The sequence below is a fragment of the Poecilia reticulata genome, linkage group LG17 (assembly GCF_000633615.1).
Source record: "Poecilia reticulata strain Guanapo linkage group LG17, Guppy_female_1.0+MT, whole genome shotgun sequence".
NCBI classification, from domain to species: Eukaryota; Metazoa; Chordata; class Actinopteri; order Cyprinodontiformes; family Poeciliidae; genus Poecilia; species Poecilia reticulata.
Window position 1 is genome coordinate 16970433 of NC_024347.1, and position 14934 is coordinate 16985366.

At 37.1% G+C, this 14934-nt stretch overlaps 1 protein-coding gene across 2 annotated transcripts; it reads left to right on the forward strand.

The window, feature by feature from the left end:
- The first annotated feature begins 1735 nt into the window (after nucleotides 1–1735).
- On the forward strand, nucleotides 1736–12596 carry pnp5b (purine nucleoside phosphorylase 5b). Of its 2 annotated transcripts, none has more exons than XM_008433984.2 (6): nucleotides 1736–1869; nucleotides 4011–4180; nucleotides 4284–4387; nucleotides 5497–5672; nucleotides 7635–7825; nucleotides 11841–12596. In XM_008433984.2, the coding sequence occupies exons 1-6, from the start codon at nucleotides 1850–1852 to the stop codon at nucleotides 12068–12070; spliced, it is 891 nt and encodes a 296-aa protein (XP_008432206.1). In that variant the 5' UTR covers nucleotides 1736–1849; the 3' UTR covers nucleotides 12071–12596. The 2 variants fall into 2 exon arrangements, with proteins under 2 accessions (XP_008432206.1, XP_017165284.1); XM_017309795.1 differs by lacking the exon at nucleotides 1736–1869 and adding an exon at nucleotides 2024–2278.
- The last annotated feature ends 2338 nt before the right edge of the window (nucleotides 12597–14934 follow it).

Consider the following 14934-nt stretch of genomic DNA (forward strand, 5'->3'; position numbering starts at 1 on the left):
TTTGTCTTATCCAGTACATTTTAAAGTGACTCATATTCCATGACAAATTCCTGCTTTGATGGATTCTTGGAGCTGTTTCTGATCACATAAAGTTGGGGACGTAATAAAAAAGAACATCTAAGCTTGTGGTTAGTGAGTCAGTAAAAAGGAATGTCTCCGCCCAGTTTATTATCCCTTCAGCTTTACATTATTTCATTAACCCACTGCTGAACACAAACTTGGGATATTTCAACAATAAGTGTGAATAACATCATATTTTAATATTCTTTTAAATCGTTTCTCTTCACTGAAATCTGAAAAAGGAAATAAGAAAAATAAAAAAAAGCTACCTCAGTTAGGTGATATATTTCCGCAGTTGCAATGTTTTTTAAAACTTTTTAAATCATTATTTGATTTGCCTATTTTGGGGATTTTTGCCGTTTTAAATCCCTTTTTTCTAGTGAGAAGTGATTGCATCAGCACCAAGGGCAACGCCACCATGCGTTCCTGTGTTGCCTTCACAGTCATGTTCTGCATTTAACTAAAAATCTATATATAAGTTCCGGGATGTATGTCTTTACAGCAGAAAATTGATTGCACCAGCTTAACAAAGATCATATTACAATGCCACAACCTGTTTAATTCTGTATATACATTTTCTTTTGCGGTAATTAATGTCGACAAGAAACCTCATTGTAATTTTTACCGACGTTCCTGAAAGCATCACTAGTTCGGGGAAAAATGAGTTCCTGGTACAACGCCTACACCTCAACCAATCACATAGATTTCTGAGAGCAGATGCAGTACGAGAACCCAACCTTCTGAGAAGCGGCTTCGTCGCCATATTTTGAGTGGCATTATTTTTTTAAATGTATGAAAAAAAGCCATTCAAGACACTTTTGTTCCCATTTTATAGGTCAAGATGTGTGACTGTGTGGTCATTTTGATTAATTAAGACCATCAAAAGCTTCACATGTTCTTTGTTGTTCAGATTTTAAGCTGTTTGTGTGTCCTAAGAAAATAGATAAATAAAAGTAACTGAATGTTAGGAGTTAGGTAGCACCTTCAGTCTGCCAAGTCAGCACTAAATCTTAATAAGGGCCAAGTCTTTTGTCATACTACTACTAGTAGTACTACTATTACTGCTAATAATAATAATAATAATAATAATAATAATAATAATAATAATAATAATAATAATAATAATAATAATAATAATAATAATAATAACAAAAATAAGATATGATATGATATTATTTTGTGCTTTAGTATTTGTTGAGGCAAGGTAAGGTCAATGTATATGGCACCAGCTCCCAGTTTTAGTTCATGAAGCAGACTGTCTACTTTTAAGGTCAGGCTTAAAACTTTCCTTTTTGATAAAGTTTACATTTATTCTGCTTAAGTTGTTTTGCTTCTATAGGACCTTTTTGCTGCAAAGTCAATGGCAATTGTCTACTGTCAGTGTGTTCTGATCCAGGCGAAGTAAATACGGAAAACTTTTTTTTTTTTTTTTAACTAATTTGAATAATAAGCTGAATTTGACTGCAGTGTTTGGTAACTAGGATCAATTGGTTGCATGGTTGGATTGAATTGACTTTTTCTGTTGTGAAATCTAAACTAAAGTGAACTGCTTTCTCAACCATGTCTGTGCTAGCTCTAAGATGAACTTGCCACTCACAATATGGCGGACAGAGTTACGTCGTCATGCCTTCTCTTTTATTATGCTGGATGTGACGCACAATAGGGGGGGGGGGGGAGAGCGGAGCGGGTGGAGGCATCTAAAAACCGGTTTCCATCAGGAAACCAGAACAACGCTGGAAGACACAACGAAACACGGAACAAGCTGCTGAACTCATCATCACATTCCATCATGTCTCACAGTACATTTGGGTGAGCGAAAAAGTTATTATTTTACCTGGTTTACATGGTTCTGATTAACAGTTTCAACAAGCTAAACGAGATGTAAGCGCTCAGTTATAAACCATTAGTTAAGTTTAATCATCTCAGAAAGTGATCGAACTCTTTCCTCCTTGCTTTTTTTTTAACCTGATGGTGGTTTAACACATCAGCGAAGTGACGGAAGATGTACCCTCGAAATCGGTAAAACTCGGAATTGTTCGGTTCGGAACCGTTTAACACGTGAATCGATTGCAGTTGGCCATCTTTCTGCCGGTATACGTCAGCTATAACCCACCGACTCATTACCGGCTTCTGTATTGACTGTCTTCCCGCCCTCTGCGTGTGCCAGATCCGGCCACATGTGGCACAAAGGAGTCAGAGCTGGCAGAGCCCCCCCGCTGTGAGTACATTGGGTTCCGCAGCCTCCATCAATCACCGAAGAATCGGTCGGTGACTGAGAGCACGTAGCACTCAGGATGGAGGAGGCAGAACAAGACAAGACAGATCGACCCTGAGGGGCCAGAAAACAATAACATATTTAGATCTGATTGTTACTTTTTAATGTTTAATCAATCAGCTTTAAAGTCACAGCTGGTGTAAAAAGCAATATGTTGCTGTAGGTGGTTAGATGACTTTATGTGTTGTTCAGGTGCAACATAAAGCAGCTCAAATGCTACAATAAATGTAAAGTAAATGTTTTCACCGAAGAGTCAAAAGTGGCTTTTAAACTGACTACAATATGGGGAAGTTAACATCTTTGAATGTCCAAAGTTTTGAAAGATCAAACGTTTAGGACAGGGTGTCACAACTTTTTGTTAATTGGGCCAAAATCATCAACTCAGGAACTCATGGCTTAACTTTTGTTTATTGAGGGTTTTGCTCCTACTCAACAATAAGCAAACGATGACATATTTTAATTAGACAATGAAAACAGACAGTTTTCTTTGTAGGAAAGGAAAACTGTGTGAATCAGTGTAGATCCAAAACTTCAAAAAGCTTTCACATTTTTTGTTTATTGGAAGAAGGCAACCATTTTGCTGATTCCTTTCTCAGCAAAAAAAGACATGATTAAGGTCAGTTTCATCATTTTTGTCCTAATTTAATAAAAATAAAAATAAAACGTACGTTGGCATTTACAAATCATGTTAACTCTTATGTTTTAAAAGGCTTACTAATTTACCAGAGTAAAATTTTTATTAATTTTAATCTTTTAATAGTCTTTAACGCTATTTTTTTCTCCTTTTGTTATTGTTAAATGTTTGGTGAAAGGAATTAGACAAACAAAACAAAATAGTACTAAATATTTAGCTCCTCTTGCTGTCTTTCCCATGTCTCTCTTCTGGCCATATTAACCTAAATTACAGTTTTATGCCTCTTTTGTTGCTATGCTACATAAAACAAGTTGATTGAAATAGGTTTTTTATTATTATTATTTTAATTATGGCAATCATAAATTTAAATCTTTGGCTAGAAGATTTATTGTTTAATGTCCCAGTTAGTTAAGAAGCAGATAAAAGTGTTTCTATTGATTTTCAAATTAGGGCTTTAATGTGTGTTAAACACTAAAAACGACTCAGTTTGTAGTCGCTGTCATATTTGGGGTCATTTGAAATTTTGTCTTTACTGCAGAATTGATCACCTGTTACGAAAAATCACAGAATATTCATAATTCCTCATGAATAATATAAAATACTACTGAAAATGGTCGTGGTTTTAGTCACAGTGAATCTCCCTGTGAGATTCAAAGTGTTATTTTGTTCTGCTGTCATTCCTATTCAGATTTTATGCAATAATACAAGCCAGACAGGATACAACCTGTCCCTACTGCTGTCTGTGTGATTATGTGTTCTTATAAATATTTCCAAAGCGTAGGGAAGGCATTCATCTGAAGCCAGTGACTGTGCAGTTTCCTCTGACTCATTTCATTTCCTTGTTTTGGCTTGCTGTGTGTGGTGTAAGTGGAGCATTATTGAGCATACAGTAGAAGGATGTGAACTCAGCCCCTCACTGCTGGAAATTGAAAAACTGTCACGTATTTGGGACATTTCAAGCATTACATGCTGATCCTGCTGAAGAATTTGCTTATCGTTACAATCTGCGTTGCTTATCTCTGTTTTGCTTCCCTTTCTCAGTGTAAGCTATGAGGAGTGCAGAACCACAGCTGATTGGCTGCTGAAACACACCCAGCTGCGACCCGCCGTGGGAATCGTGTGCGGGTCGGGCCTGAGCGCGCTGGCCGACATGCTCAAGGATCCGCAGGTCTTCAAGTACTGCGACATTCCCAACTTCCCCCACAGCACAGGTATGAGCAGCAAAGGGAGGAGAAAAAAAAACACCTGCTAACACTTGCATGCTAAAATAAAACCCCACAGCAGTTCATCTAACATCACACGTGTGTGTTGCAGTACGCGGTCACGCTGGCAAGTTGGTGTTTGGGACACTAAAAGGGAAGCCGTGTGTTTGCATGCAGGGCAGGTTCCACCTCTATGAGGGCCACCCAATCCAGAAGGTGAGTAAAAATACAAACATGGTGCTTTGGTGAAAGATCCATTAATGGATTAATGATTTATTAGATTAAAATTAGTTTCAATGGATTAACTAATAACGTTTTGGTAGACCTTCTTTCAGTGTTGTGGCTGCCGCTGGTCATCCTGAAGCAGAGCCAGTTTATACTGAAATAAAGATGGCGGGTCATATCAAAACAGGAAAGAGAAACCGTCCAAACAGAGTCCATCATGGAATGCAAAATGCATTTTATGTCCTTCTGTTTTGAAATGTAAACACTTGACAAGCTCTTGAAGTTTCACAATATATATTTTTTTAAATCCAAAATATAATGAAAACTTTGTTATGGAGAGACTGTCAACCCTTCTTCATTTAACAGAAAACTCTGGGTTTTAAGAAAATGGTCGCTTACTAATAAATTGTTAGTCGATCAATAAACTCAGATTGATTTATTAATCTATAATTTGCATCACTATTGCTGCATGATTGCTGCAAGTCAGTTTTAGAGCTAAAACAGTTAAAAAGTAACATCGAAACTACGGCTGAAGCAATTAATTGGATTAATTGTGATGAATCCAGTATTGAAATAACTGTCAACTAATTTACTAATTGATTAATCAATAACTGGAGTATATAGACTTTAAAAAGTGCCATTTGCTGAATGAACAATGCATACAGAGCTGTGACTAAGTAAAACTGTTAAAAAATATATACATTTAGTATTGAAGGTATAAATAAACCTTTGTCTGTTCTGTTCTACCCAAAAACCTCTCAAGTGTCAGTTTTAACGTCACTTGGTTCAAATTCTGTAAAAAAAAAAAAGAAAAAGTTACGTAAAACAAATTTTTTGAGCTTTATGTCATCTGATTAATTGTCAGAATAATTGAGAGATTATTCAATTACTAATTTATAGTTGCAGCCCTAATCTAAAACCCTTGACATAGATAAATTTATTTGTCATTCCCATGACAACAAGACCGACTAATTTTACTAAAAATGAAGCTCTTGCTTTTGAGGTGGTCACCACCAATCTCAGATTTTTCATTCTGTTCGGATAATATTTAACAATGACACATTTAAGAGTGATTAATATTCTGTTTTAATCCAATCCAGATCACGCTGCCCATGCGCGTCTTTAAGCTGATGGGTGTGAAGACGATGATCATGACCAACGCTGCAGGAGGCCTCAACCAGGACTACAAAGTGGGAGACGTCATGATCATCAAGGATCACATCAACATGCCCGGCTTTGCTGGAGTCAACCCGCTTTGTGGGCCCAACGACGACAGGTAGCTGCAGGCCAGAGACGAACCCAAACAGAAACTGAGGAGGATTTCTGTTTAGAGTGGGATTTCAATTTTTAATCAAGTTTATTGCAGGGTTTCTAATTAATTAATCGCATTTCAGTTGAAAATCATAGAGTCAGCCAAATAAGCAACATTTTCGATTCAAAAACCCTTTTTGCTGCTAAATAATTAAATAGACATTTGAGCTCAGCATCAAATATATTTATTGTTTTTAAGTTGTTACTGAAGTTATTCGCCATCATATTGGTGCAAAGTGCTGCTAAACCCATTCAGCTTTAATTTGTTTAGAAAATCTTGATCTTTCATTGAACTTCTCTGAACAAATTATTTTTTTTAGAAATATGATGGTGACATTAGCGACATGTTTATCACTGAGATGCTATTTTTGATTAGCTTCGCTAACTCATTTTAGCACAACTTTGACACAACAGTCGCCTTTTCCAGCGTACAATCAGTTTGTTCTTAAAAATGTATTCCCAGATTGTCAAGAGAAGCAGCTTTGTTGTCCGTCGCTGCTTTTTGTGGCTGTGCGTCAAGTTTACGGGTGAACCAGAAACGCACAAGTACAAAGGTTCCGGAAAACAAAAATGTGATGAATTAATTAAATTAAAATATTTGAGTATTTAAACCTACCAAATGAATGAATTGGGATTAACGGATTAAAGTACCAAGTCTGGTTTATAACTATGTTGATTTTTACTTGGCTGCATAATTAGCCATGTGAAACTCTCAACATCCTGTTCTTGGTTGGTTTTGGGTCAAGGAGCACTTTGGAAAAAAGGAATAAAGAGTAAATTTAAGGATGTAAGGTGTTTTCACATGTTTGGTTGAGGTTTTAAAGCTATTGTTGTATTTAATTGTGCTCTATTGGTGACAACATTTTGGTTTGACACAGATCTAGTTGCATACTGGTAATTTGGTTTCACATTATTAACTTAAATCACTTTTTATTTTGATTGGAGCAACTTCCAAAAATGTTTGTAACTCCTATGACTCTCAAAATGTTTCAAGTATGTAAGGACGTCGTTGTCATTTGAGAAAAGGTTCAGTTGCTCCAGCTTCTCCCTCCTACATGAGATTGTTTCTTGTTTATAGCCTCCTCTTGCGTTCCTACACAACCTGCCTCTCCAGCTGAAAACACAATAAGCTTTTGATAATTTAGCCAAGAAAACAACAGATATCACATGACACTTAGTGAGCCGCACCCCAAACCAACACGAAACAAAATTACTCCACTGTTACAATTTGTTGTGTAAAGTGTTAGTGCCAGGTAATTATGGTGTAATAATTCAGTAACCACGTAGTAATGTCCTTTTATTTAATGTATATGGTAAATATTTTCTCCATTTTTGGACGTCTTATTTAAAGCTGTAACTGTAAATAAAATTACAAGAGAAAAGTCGGAATAATGTGAGAATAAAGTCATAATTTTACAACTTTATTTTTGTATTATTTCGACTTTATTCTCATGTTATTATAATTTTATGATCTGGTTATTGTGATTTTATGACTTTGTTCTAATGATGTTATGACTTTATTCTTATGTTATTACAACTTTATTCTTATTTCAACTATTCTTGTAATATTAAGACTTAATTCTCGTAATATTATGACATATTTCTCGCACAAGTTTATTGTCATAATTTTATGACTTTATGCTCATAACGTAATGTTTTTATTTGTAGTAATGGAGCATGATACTAATTATTCATCAAGGCCAGTCATTAAACATTCTTTACTGAACAATAAGTTACATTAATCCAGAGGACTGTCTTCCTGCCATAGGTTTTATTTCACTGGAACATTTTGCAGTTATAATATTACAAGAATAAAGTCAAATGGGAAGTTACATTATTACATTATTGCATCTGGGAAGATTCCAGCATTGAGTCACCGTTCTGTTACTTTCTACCAGCGGCTGAAGGTTTTCCCTCTCGCCTTCAGGTTTGGCGTCCGTTTCCCCTGCATGTCCGACGCCTACGACCGCGAGCTGCAGCAGCTGGCGCACGACGTGGCGGCCGAGCTCGGCTTCAGCAGCTTCCTGCGGGACGGCGTGTACGCCGTCATCGGAGGGCCGTCCTTCGAAACCATCGCCGAGTGCCGCATGCTGCACCGCCTGGGGGCCGACGCTGTTGGTAAGTAACTGCATCAGACACATTCAGACTCTGAGATTTCATTTCAACCGTGTGATTAAATCCTTACTCACACAACACAGCTGCTTGTGTAAATGTGAGGACCTTTAGAGATGTTATGTTTATGTGTGTGTGCAGAAACACACTCGCATAAACAAGGAGGTCAAGTAAAACAGACCATTTCGGCTGCATGAGTCAAAGAGCCAGAGGTCAGGAGAAGGTCAACAAACATCCTCAGTGTTTGTGTTCAGATTCAGTTTGTGACATGTCCAGAATTACCAAACACACACAAACACACACTCCCTGGAGCAATCCAGCCGAAGGAAGGAAGGCGAAGACCAGACCAGAGGCGTTCTTTAATGTCGTTTTAAATTTAACGTGCAAGAGTGGATTTAACAGAGCAGTTACCCAGCTGCATCATGGGAATTATTCCAGACTTGATTATGTTGTAAGCTCAGCTAAAGATGACGACATGCTAACAGATTAGCATTGCATTAGCAAATTATGAAAGTTGCTGCTGCGAAAGTAATAAACACTTATGTTCTTTTTTTTTTTTTATCGTGAATTTATGTTTTACCTGCCAGTAATACAGTTCTGATTAGAATCTGAAGACAGGAAGGAAGTTATTTTGGGAGGAGGATAAATGTCTTTTTTTCTGCAGTTTGTCCACATGGTAAAGCTAAATAAGGCGTCTGAAAGTATTTCCTCTGATAAAATGAGTCAATACAGGAAGCAGAGTTTGGACAATCAAAGGCAGGAAGAAATACGAAGCTATGAGCATTCCAGGAAATGACATCATCCAGAAAAAAAATTCATACAGACGAAAATACAGGAGATAAAAATAGGCATGATAATGAAGGCATGACTCTAAAAGGCTGGACCTTCAGCGAAATATTATTCCTCCCACAGTATTCACAATCTCTCTCTCTCTCTCTCTCTCTCTCTCTCTCTTTCTCTCTCTCTCTCTCTTTCTTTCATCACGTAATTAGCTTTTTACAAATTGTTTCTGCTCCAGGCAAATAGTGTAAAATATAATTTACTGTAATTATTCTGATGCAAAGTCTTTAGCAAACATTTACAGTAAGTACATGTTAAATACAGTATTAGTTACAGTAATCATAAAGTGTGCACTCTGCTAAAATACTATGCAAAACTTCAGTGGTGAAGCAGCTAGCAGACGTAGCATCATTTCTCACACAGAAATGTCTGTTTTTACGACCAGACGGCCGTTTAAACCTTAAACTGTCATAAAGCTGAAACTTTAGTAACATTTTATTAGCCAGCTGACTGTCAGTAAAGAGAAACAGGTTGGGGCAGGGCGGCACTTTTTCTACATATTAACTTTTTTTCTAAGGAAAGGAAATATTTGACTAACCTTCTCTCAGCAGGTTACCAGAAGTAGGTGGAGGAGGGGCAATACTCTATGTTCCAAGAGCATAGGATTATCAATGTGGTCCTTAATGCAGCACATTAATAATCCTGTCACAATAATCAATTAATCAATCAATCAAACAAATTTTATTTGTATAGCACATTTCAGCAGCAAGGCATTTCAAAGTGCTTTACATAATTAAAATAAAAACAGCATGTGACATTGAATAAACAGTGAGAAAGAGAAAGAGATAAAAAAAGAGATAAAAACATTAAAACCCGCACCCCTTTTGGACTTCAGTTAAACGTCGTTTAACTGGGACGTTTTCCGGGGGGCTTTACATCATTAAAACGTAAACAGTGAGAAAGAGAACTAAAAAGAAATTAAAAAGTAAAAATAAAAACATTAAAGAGATTTTTAAAAAAGAAAAAAAAAGATTAAAAAGGTAAAAACATAAAACATCAAAGACATCAAAACCTGCACTCTAACCCTAATTTAGCCATAAGCAACTCTAAACAGGTGGGTTTTAAGTTGATTTTTAAAGGCACTCAGTGTTTCAGCTGTTTTACAGTTTTCTGGAAGTTTGTTCCAGATTTGTGGTGCATAGAAGCTAAATGCTGCTTCTCCTCGTTTGGTTCTGGTTCTGGGGATGCAGAGCAGACCAGAACCAGAAGATCTGAGGGGTCTAGACGGTTGGTACAGTAATAACAGATCTTTAAGGTATTGTGGTGCTAAACCGTTCAGTGATTTATAAACTAACAACAGTATTTTAAAGTCTATTCTTTGAGCTACGGGGAGCCAGTGTAGGGACTTTAAAACTGGTGTTATGTGCTCTATCTTCCTGGTTTTAGTGAGAACCCGAGCAGCAGCTTCTGGATCAGCTGCAGCTGTTTGATTGATTAGTCAGACCTGTGAAGACGCTGTTGCAGTAATCAATGCGGCTAAAGATAAACGCATGGATGAGTTTCTCTAGATCGTGCAGAGACATAAGTCCTCTAATCCTGGAGATGTTCTTCAGGTGATAGAAGGCCGACTTTGTGACTGTCTTAATGTGGTTCTGAAGGTTTAGGTCAGAGTCCATCACTACTCCCAGGTTTCGTGCTGATCGCTGGTTTTTAGTTGTAATAACTGAAGCTGTGCATAGATTCTGGTTTGCTCCTCTTTAGGTCCAAAGATAATAACTTCAGTTTTGTTTCTGTTCAGCTGGAGAAAGTTTTGGCACATCCACACATTGATCTGTTCTAAGCATCTATTCAGTGATTGGATGGGTTCAGAGTCACCTGGTGACATCGTGATGTAGAGCTGTGTATCATCCGCATAATTGTGGTAGCTAATCCTGTTTCCTGTTATAACCTGAGCCAGTGGGATCATATAGATATTGAAAAGAAGGGGTCCTAGGATTGAACCTTGGGGTACCCCACATGTGACCTTTGACCTCTCTGATGAGAAGTTTCCGATTGAAACAAAGAAATCTCTGTTCTTTATTTAAGATTCAAACCAGTTGAGCACTGGACCGGAGAGTCCAACCCAACTCTCCAGTCGATTCAGTAAAATGTCATGGTCAACAGTGTCGAAAGCTGCACTGAGGTCCAACAGAACCAGCACTGTGGTTCTCCCACAGTCTGTATTTATATGGATGTCATTGAACACTTTGACTAGGCCGTCTCCGTGCTGTGGTGAGCACGAAAACCAGACTGGAAGGAGTCAAAGCAGTTTGTTATTGTTAGGAAGTTATTCAATTGTTTAAAAACAGCTTTTTCAATAATTTTGCTGATGAATGGGAGGTTGGAGATCGGCCTGTAATTCTGCAGTAGGGATTTGTCTAGATTGTTCTTTTTTATAAGTGGTTTGATAACTGCTGTTTTCAAAGCCTGGGGGAAAACACCTGAAGAGAGCGAAGAGTTACTATTTGGATCAGATCAGTAGCAACAACAGGCAGGACTTTCTTAAAGAAATGTGTGGGTAGGACATCCAGACAGCAGGAACCGGAGCTTAATTGACTTATAATTTCTTCTAGGGTTTTATAATTTAGTAGTAGAAATTGGGTCATTTTTCCTGCATTTGTTTTGTTTGGGCTCAGCATTGGTACTGGCTTTGGAGTGGATGTGCAGATTAATCCTCTGATCTTTTGAATTAATCACATGATAAGTTAAAATGAGCTCAATAATTTCCATTCTGATGAAGGGCAAATTTGTTAACAGAGACGTCAGAATCCATTTTATTTATGGTTTCAGTTGTGTGTGGTTTTTATTTCACATTTTATTTACGGTTTTTGTTTTAAGTAAAGAAACATTTTAAGTCAATTCAGCGATGTTTTTCTGTATCGGATCGTATCAGCCGATACTAAACTTCAGATATCTGAAGTGAAAAAAGTGGAGCGTTGCATCGTACTTTACAAAATTAAACTTTATTAGTCTTTCAGAGGGCGAATTTGCATTATGTAATTATTAGTAAATTACTTGAGAAAGCTCTCAAAACAACAGCATTATAATAATTCTGATCAGAACTTGTTATCATGACAGACCTGCACATTGAGCAGAAATCTTTAGCGAATTTGAAAGCAAAACTTTTCCAAACCTTCCTTTGCGCCGAAACCAAAACGTCTGGCGCTGATAAATCAGATTCATCTCCTCGTCTTCTCCACAGGGATGAGCACCGTCCACGAGGTGATCGTCGCGCGCCACGCCGGGATGCGCTGCTTCGCCATGTCGCTGATTAGCAACCGGGCGGTGATGGACTACGACAGCCGGGAGAAGGCCAACCACGACGAGGTTCTGGAGACGGGCCAGCTGAGGGCCAAGCAGATGGAGGTTCTGGTGTCCACCATGGTGGCCCGGATCGACGACGACGAGAACGATGACAAGAACAACTCCTAAACCCGACGACGACTTGTAAATGTTACAGTTTTAAACCACGAGAGCAGAAATAGAAACAACTTCTACTGACTGTTACTTTAAAATAAGTCAAATACTCTTTGAACAAATGGACTTTGACACACTCCTCTTTATACTTGAGTCCTATAGACTGTAGGTTTTCACAGATTCCTGCTGTGCTGCTTTGCACTGTGTTCACCTGGCTAATTTAGCATTTTTGCAACTTTATTTTACAATTATTTATTGTCAAAGCTGTAACATTCCCTAATATCGGTACAAAGCGGAACAACTCACTGCACGTCTGAAATGTTGACAACTGTAAAAGTGAGATGTAAAAGGATCTAAGATATTTATGAGATGTATTTATGTGGTGGTTCGGGTTGTTTGGAGACTTATTTTAAGAAGGGAAGCTGCTTTACACGGGGCGACGGTCAGTGTATTTAAATATGATTAATGAGCATTTGTCAGTTTTACTTTATTTTACAATCATGGCTTCAATTTTCTAATAAATTACCTGGAATCAAAGTGATTTTGCGCCTCAAATGTAAGTTTTTTGCTCTTATGAAAGGTCGAAAATGTTGAATTTTGCATCTTTCTGCAGCAGTTGTCACTACCTGCGTAAAGTTACAGATTAAGGTGGTTCCTATTTGATATTATATGTTATAATATCAAATATTATAACTGCAAAAACGTATTTGCAGTTTTTGAATTCGTAGATTACTTTGAAACCATAAAGACCAAAAGTTATTCATGTTTCAATATTTCAATGCTTATGTTAGAGAGGAATATTTCTTCTTTTATCAAAAGAAAACAGAATCATACAAAAAATGGCAAAATATCATTAATATGGCAACAAATTTGAATTCAACAGTCATCTTTGTTTTGTATCTGAAGCATCTGAAACGTCTCAAAATCAGTGGAGATATTATAAAACTACTTCATCCTTTATTCAGCACCGTTTGGGAAAAATACCAAAAATCATCTTTATGCAATTACAATGGATCTTCAGGTTTGTTTCCTTATTTTCACCTCAAAAACTCAAAATCTACCAAATGTTTTTGATGCAGTTTCTAGGAAAACTGGCTTTGAAATAAGACAAAACTAACTTGCAGGTAAGTTTTCAGCAAGATAAGGAGCTTATTTCAAGTAAATATTTCCTTAATGTTTTATAAAACGTAATAGTTCCACTGCCATATTATTTCACCCATAACTGGGAAATATGTCCCAGTTATGGGTGTTATGGGTGACATAATCTGCCAGTGGAACTAGTACTTTTTAAATCAATATTAAGGAATTAATTACTTAAAATAAGCTCCTATATCTTGCTGAAAACTTACATGGAAGTTAGTTTCGTCTTTTTCAAGTGTACTAAGATATTTTTACTAGAAACTTAACCAGAACTATTTGCAGTGTGTAAACTCCAGCTTCAGTCTAATTCCGTCCGTTTCGATTATCTTTCTTAGTTTATATCCCGTTGCTTCTTAAACAAAATGGAGGAAAAAAGTTTCCATGACGCTCCGTTTTCCATTATGGCCATACAAGGTCCTGGGAATTTCACGAGCTGAAAGGAGGAGCTCCAGGTGTCCGAACAAAATGTACTAATTTAGTGAAGTTCAAGGCTGCAGCTGTGCTCTCTGTGAAGGGAGGCTCGTAACCTCCTCATGGTTTAGCTCTGATTGCTTCAAGTCTTACAGAAAATATCAGTTTTCCAACGCCTGCGTCACAGAAAAGCGTCGTTCAGAGACAACGGCACAGCGCTGCAAAACATTTTTCACTTTAGCATTTCTCTGCAGGTGCTGATACTGAAATCTTTGAATAAAAATCTGTCTTCAGATACTTGATTTAAAATGAATCTGCTGCTGGAAACGATGAACTGTTTGGAAGAAAAACAGACAGGGATGTTATTCAGATCAGGACATCACAAGTATCAGCAAGCAGGATGAAGTCAGACGGTTGTTAGTGGAGAATGTTTTGAAATTACACAACATTACTGAACTTGACAGCTGTAAATAACCAACAATCAGTTCTTCATGTCACTATGGAGACATTTTGATTCACTCTTCTCTGCAGTAGTGTTTTAGTTCTGGAGATACTTTCCAAACATAAAGTATCTCTTCTAGTCAGATTTAAGTTTAAAACACTGCAAAAACACAAAAGGTATTCTTGGTCCAGTTTCCAGTGCTAATATTGTGAAATTATAAACACTTTAAATAAAAATAAAGCTAACTTAACGTAACGTTTTGCCTTGTTATAAGTCAATTCTTTTATATTCATGAAAAAGTTTTAGCTATAAGTGAAATAATGAAATAATCTACCAGTGGAATGTGCACTAATGTGCAAAGTCGTTGGTATTTTGCACAGATTTTAAAATATGCATAATAATTTGAAACATTCAAGAATGACAAAAAAAAGCAAAAATTAGGAATCTACAGGGTGAATAGTTTTTTCTACTGTGTTGTAAATCTACAGCAGTTTTTCCAAGAGTGTTTCTTCGTTCCTCTGAATCCTTTGCGCTCGCATCACGATGGCAGCTGCTTCATTTATTTTACAACTTGTTTAGATAACGTCTGCAGAAGAAGGAAGTGCTGACCAGACCAGGACGGATCAGAGCTGAGAAACCTGTCTGGGGTCGAACAAGCAGAGTGACGCCAACGCTTCGAGAAAGAGGAGATTCATTTAAAATGAGCAAAACAAACAGTAAAATATGTCTGAGGCTGATTGAAAGATTGAAATCCTGGTTAGAAACTTTCTACTTGCAGGAATCAAAGTTGGGAATGAGAAAAGTTTTATTATGTTCAAACCTGTTCAAACTGTGAAGGAAATTAAGTTAAATGACTCTGAGGCCAGACAAGCTGCATTTGGTCAGA